Source organism: Hippocampus comes, unplaced genomic scaffold, assembly GCF_001891065.2.
Source record: "Hippocampus comes isolate QL1 unplaced genomic scaffold, H_comes_QL1_v1.1 scaffold261, whole genome shotgun sequence".
Classification (NCBI taxonomy): domain Eukaryota; kingdom Metazoa; phylum Chordata; class Actinopteri; order Syngnathiformes; family Syngnathidae; genus Hippocampus; species Hippocampus comes.
This window is the reverse complement of record NW_017805824.1, coordinates 5,626,777-5,633,042: the sequence shown is the minus strand read 5'-3', so window position 1 is coordinate 5,633,042 and position 6,266 is coordinate 5,626,777. Positions and strand designations below refer to the sequence as shown.

General features: G+C 41.8%; 1 protein-coding gene across 1 annotated transcript; it reads left to right on the top strand.

Moving 5' to 3' along the window:
- The first annotated feature begins 1,350 nt into the window (after nucleotides 1-1,350).
- On the top strand, nucleotides 1,351-4,487 carry chst1 (carbohydrate (keratan sulfate Gal-6) sulfotransferase 1). Its single transcript, XM_019886457.1, has 2 exons — nucleotides 1,351-1,580; nucleotides 2,800-4,487. The coding sequence occupies exon 2, from the start codon at nucleotides 2,846-2,848 to the stop codon at nucleotides 4,121-4,123; it is 1,278 nt and encodes a 425-aa protein (XP_019742016.1). The 5' UTR covers nucleotides 1,351-1,580; nucleotides 2,800-2,845; the 3' UTR covers nucleotides 4,124-4,487.
- Nucleotides 4,488-6,266: the final 1,779 nt, after the last annotated feature.

The window sequence follows — 6,266 nt, the reverse complement described above, 5'->3', positions numbered from 1 at the left end:
TCCGCCTCAAGGTGCAAAGGTTGTGGGTTCGAATCCGGTCCCGGCCTTCCTGTGTAGAGTTTGCATGTTCTCCCCGTGCCTGTGTGGATTTTCTCTGGGTATTCCCGTGTCCTCCCGCATTTCAAAAACACACAAGGCAGGTGAATGGAACACTCGAAATTGTACCTCAGTGTTATTGTGAGCGTGAATTGTTGTGTAGCCTGCAATTGGCTCGAAGACAACTGGGTTAAGCTCCAGCACGCCCACGACCTTCGTGAGGATAAAGCGGTTTGGATAATGGATGGCTGGATTGATGGATGGATAGCTACACTAAAGTGTATAATAGTTGGTTCCTAATTATAAGGTTCATGAAGTAAACATGAGTTACTAGTAACAAGTCAAAGCACACCAAGTGGAAATTTTATCACTGGGTGTACTGCTTTCACTTTCCTTTATTTAAAATGTGCTTTGTTTTATTACCATAATAAACACTGATAGGACTTATTAATATTTCAGGCAGCTATGTGGACATCAAGAGGTTTTGGGAAGTCAACTGACTGGGCAACTAAATTGTTTGAAATGTACCTACACAATAAATAAAAAAAAATTAATAGAAACAAAAATTGAATAAAAATATGCTTAAACACAATTCAAGACTTGCTACTTCCACAGTTTTCTTCTGTCATTATCACGACTTATGCTCTCACGTTTGTACCTTAATTATTTGATACATTTTAGACAACACAAAAATCTGCAATATGCTATTGTAAATAAAACACACTATCATTTATCCGTTTTCTATATGGCTTATCCTGTTCAGCCCATCCCAGCTGACTTTGGGCAAAAGGCAGGCCATACATTCCCTGGAATTGTCAGTACTACACACAAATACTAGTTCATATTAAAAGAAAAATATATGTATTTAGAATAAGGTCACTGATTACATAATTGTCCAGTCATGCCTGACTTTTGTCTGTCTTTTATAGTTTACATTCACCGATGGTGTGCATTGCTTGTCTGGGTCTATACAGTAGCTTTGTACATTTTCTGCCTTTCATCAACTGGGATAGTCTACCGCTCCCTGGTAGTCAGAGAAAATGGATGGATGGATGTTTACAATAACAATGAAATGTTTGCAGCTACATTTCAAAAGGCAGATGAGATGACGTGACTAAATGTCATTGGGTGGATGGATGGAAGGAGGGGAGGGAGGGAGTTACTGTGATATGGCAGGAGAGGACAGAGCATGAAGATGATGATGATGCCGTGGTGAGCGTGTGTGTATGCACGAATGTGTGTGTGCGCGTGGGGGGAGGGATGGGGCGAGCGAGCGAGAGGGGGATGAGAGAGAGAGAGAGAGAGAGAGAGAGAGAGAGAGAGAGAGAGAGAGAGAGAGAGGCAGGTGGAAAGAGGAGGGGTCTGGGTGGTCCAGACAATCAGTCCTTGTGTACCTCACACACACGCATTATTAAAAAGAAGACTATACGCCACTCCGCTCTGCCCTCCACTCGAGAAGCGAGCGCGCGTATGGAAACATTTATGAGCACCAAAGGGAATTAGTGAGCCCGGAGCATCACGAGAACACTCCTGCTACCAAAAAGGTGAGACAAATGGATAAATACAGTCATTGCTCGCATGTTATGTCAGGGTTTTGACTTCATACCCGCACATTTCAACGCAATGTTTTTGAACACTCGCTGATTAGGTGGGATACATTCGTTCGTGCCGTGCTGCCTTATCGCAGCATTACTGAGCATGACTCCATCTCACATCAGCGCATCAGCAAGCTCAACCTGTTCACGGCGATCTACATGGGCTACAGTAGGCTCTATGAGAGCTTTATGTGGTGGAAATCTCACCCTGGGTTTTAAATCAGCTCCCGTGTAGATTCCCCTCAGTGCAAGGTATCATCAGTGTAAGCTCACAGACTCTCCATTATCTCAATTTATCCATGGAAAAGGCAAGCTCATTTCATTATTTCAAGGCAGTGTATATTTAACTTGCGTTGAAAGAATTTGAAGTGATACAAAATGTAGTCTCTGTTGGACCTGACAAAGGTAATGCTGTCTGTCAGATGTGGGGATGATGAGAGGCTTTATTTATTGGACATCATCAAAGCTTCCTGCACGAAGGCACACGCCTGCGATTCACTGTTTTGGAAATGATTTTTTTTTCACTTGCAGCAACCTCTCCCCTTGACGTGACATTGTTTGTGCAGCTTTACTCTCATTGAGGATTGTTTTTGTGCGTGTGTGTGTGTGTGTGTGTGTGTGTGTGTGTGTGTGTGTGTGTGTGTGTGTGTGTGTGTATATTTGTATCTTCAATCAGGCCCCCATGATGCTTGATGCATGGATGATAGAGTTGACAGAAAGTGAGGCTACTAATACTGTTAGCTTATAGTTCTTTTTATATTACAAAATGTAAAAAAAAAAAAAAAAAAGCCTTTTTCCATGGGCTGTCATCAAAATATTTTATCAAATAGAAGCAGTCAGAAGTACTCTCCATTTTTAGTGTACCATTCCTATTTCAATGGGATTCTTGTCCTCACTTGAAGGATATGATTCTTTTTCAAAGACTTCTTAGTTGTCCTCCACTTCCACTTGATCTGCGGGTGTAATATAAAGTCTGTAATGTGAGGATTGTCAGTCACCTTAAAACCTAAGAGTGTTGCAACTGCTTCTTTAGTCCACTTTTTGATTCAATATGAAGAAAAATAAAGAATAAATTCATTTCAAAACTACTAAAGTGCATACACTGAAAAATACTATTTACCAGAAAAAAATGTAATTTCTCACTCCCCTGCAAATTGTTTGTCTGCAGGGAGAATCTGTCGTCGATGCCTGAGTCTAAATGAAGTGGTTCCGCCATGCAATGTTCCTGGAAGGCAGTGGTCCTGCTGGCCTTGGCCTCCATCGCCATCCAGTACACGGCCATCCGTACACTCACCTCCAAGCCTTTCCAGTTGTGCACATTGCCCAGCCCACAGAACTGCGGTCTGGGGGATCAGGAGACCGAACCTCCCTTTGAACGGGGGGCAGTTGGCTGTGAAGATTACCCAACCATTTACATGAATGCATCCCGCAAGACACACATCCTGGTCTTGGCCACCACTCGTAGCGGCTCCTCCTTTGTCGGCCAACTTCTCAACCAGCACCAAGAGTTTTTTTACCTGTTTGAACCTCTTTATCATGTCCAGACCACACTGATCCCCCGTCTGTCCCACAGCCACAACACAGCAGACCGTCGTGTGATGCTGGGGGCTAGCCGAGACCTCTTGAGAAGCCTGTATGGTTGCGACCTCTATTTCCTTGAGAGCTACATCAAACCAACTCCCACAAACCACACCACAGACAAACTTTTCCGACGTGGTGCAAGCAGAGCGTTGTGCCAACAACCGGTATGTGATGCCTTTGGCCCATCGGATGTTAATGTGGAAGAGGGGGACTGCGTTAAGAAATGTGCACTTCTTAACATGACCTTGGCAACTGAAGCCTGTCGGGAGAAACGACATGTGGCCATCAAGATTGTCCGTGTGCCAGAGATTGGGGATTTGCGCGCCTTGTTGGAGGACCCCAGACTGAATATCAAAGTGATCCAACTGGTCAGAGACCCCCGCGGTATCCTATCTTCCCGGATTGAGACCTTCAGGGATACATACCGGCTGTGGCGTATATGGAGGGCCACGGGGAGAAAGCCCTACAATCTTGACTTGAGTCAGCTCACTGTTGTCTGTGAAGACTACGGAAACTCTGTTTCAACTGGTCTCAGCCATCCGTATTGGTTGAAAGGGAAATATATGTTGGTCCGCTATGAAGATTTGGCGAAAAATCCACTCCAGAAGACAAAGGAGATCTATGACTATCTGGGGCTGCCCATGGATAAAAATGTGGAAGACTGGATACATGCAAACACTCGCGGCAGCAATGAACCATCAGCGAAACACAAATTTGGTACAATACGAGACTCAGCAGCTAATGCCGAGAGTTGGCGCTTGAAACTCTCTTATGACATGGTAGAATACACTCAGACTGTGTGTCAAAAGGTTCTCCATCAACTCGGTTACAAGACTGTGAGGTCAGTCGAAGAATTGAAAAACATGTCTATCTCACTGGTGCAGGACAAAACCTTTGCACCCTTTTTGTAACAAAAGATAGTTCCCTGGTGACTATTTTTATATATTGATAATTGTTGCCTTATCATGTCATTGGTTGGTTGTTGCTTTTTGTCGATTCAAATTTGCACTAAATGAGAATTTGAATGCACGAAGGGACGATGGATGATCCCCAAATGTAATTAACAGCACACTTAAAACACTAAATAAGCAAACAAGCTAGTTTACAAATGTGTCATTTATATTTTCCCCATTAACAGGACATCGTTTTCATTCACTCTGTGTATGCAAGTAAAAATGTTGCCCTTCAAAAAATGTGTCGGTAAATGGAATGGGTCATTGTTTCTTTTACAAGGAATGACAAAACTGTGCAATAAATAGTGAATGTTGCAGTCAACTTTTCAGTGTTTCTCTGCGCGTAATAAGAAAATAGAGAGTGAAATGTTTTGCTGGGAAAGAAGAAGTGAAAACTTACAGTTTCTGGATTGACAGACGTGGAGGTTATAAGTGGTTCCTGCGACGATGAGAGGATTTACATCCGTTTGTGACAAACAAACATACTAATGAGAGCTAATTCTGAAATCTCTACTCAATGAGTATTTATAGATTAAGTCACATTTTTCCAACATGGTCGCCTGGGTGTTGGTTGACACTTATAAAGGATTTAAAAGGAGGCAGAATCTGATTAGATAGAAGAATGGTTCATTCCCGTTTTTGATTTTGCATTTGGAGTGACATGATGACATTTTTCATACATTCAGTCCCTTTTGTCTTAGCAAAAACTGAAATGTGAAATTATCAGCTCAATAGCCAACGAATTCCTTGTTTCTGTTTCTTAAATAATCAATACTTTTTAGAGACAGTGTCTTCTCATCTACTTCTACGAATCCAACTGATGTGTGGTCAGTTGAAAAACATTTTTTTTCCCACCCAAAGACAATCGGAGGCCTTTTTCAAGACAGCATTGCCGCAGGTGCAAAATGTATTACAGACCAATGAGCTGTCATCACTTGAGATAAACCCTTTATCATTTTAGTGGCAATAGGAAAGCTGTTGAACTATGCAACGATACAGCGGAAAAGGTCAAGGACTGAATACAGTGCGTATAATCATGTTAAATCTGTCGACTTTTGTAAAACAATCCAGAATTCCAGACCTATCGAGAAATAATCCGGTGTGTGTGCTCTTATTTTTACATGCGATTAGCTCTAGCTTGTACATATTTCATTGGAGACACATTTTAAAGAGCTCAAAACCCCTTTTGCAGCTGTGCAGGTTTCCAAAATCATGATGGGGCATTTGGAACATAATTTTTTTTTTTTATGTATTCAAATCCGCCCCACCAAAAATTGTGCATGTTTTAAACACAATAATCATACACCATACAATCAAATCCAAAACCATTCATATGATCTTGAGACCAAATTAAAATCGCCCAAGAACACTGATAATTAAACAAATGTTTGACTTTTATGAACAGCTGAAGTTAAAGTTTCGTTCACATGATGGTGTCATTAGGTTGGGTGACACCCATTAATTTAGGTACAATGATTGATAGTTTACCCACAAAATAACCCATGTGAATGAATGCTCATCTGTATTGGTGGCCCAATGTCCATTGAGATGCAGAGCACAAACCTTTTGATCCTCCTCAGCGTCAAGGCTGGAGACAAGTGCTCTCTTCCTTCTGTTTTTCAATCGTCCACAGATTTCTTGCTACGGGCCTCTCATGGGAATAATCCTTTCCTTCAGCGCTCACTTTTGGTTTTTCACTTGACTTTACCTTTGAAATGACTGACTGTTGGTGTAGAACGTTCCATTTCTAAACTAGTTTGTATTGCTCGGATTAAGTGATTATTGCTTGAGCTACTTTGACCAAATGTAGTCAGTGTAATTTGTGATTGAGGTGGCATCTATTTTTTTTAAATATCATTTTTTAAATACTTTTATATGAACTTCTTTTTCATCCAATCACCATCTTCCAATGGGCTGTTGCTTCTTTTGTTGTTGTTCAAAGATATATTTGTGTGTGTGTGTGTGTGTGTGTGTGTGTGTGTGTGTGTGTGTGTGTGTGTGTGTGTGTGTGTGTGCGTGTGTGTGTCATCAGCGGTGATCCAGCCGGTTTTACATGTTTTCTTTTTCCGACGCACCTGGTTCACGTGATCAGCCTGATAAC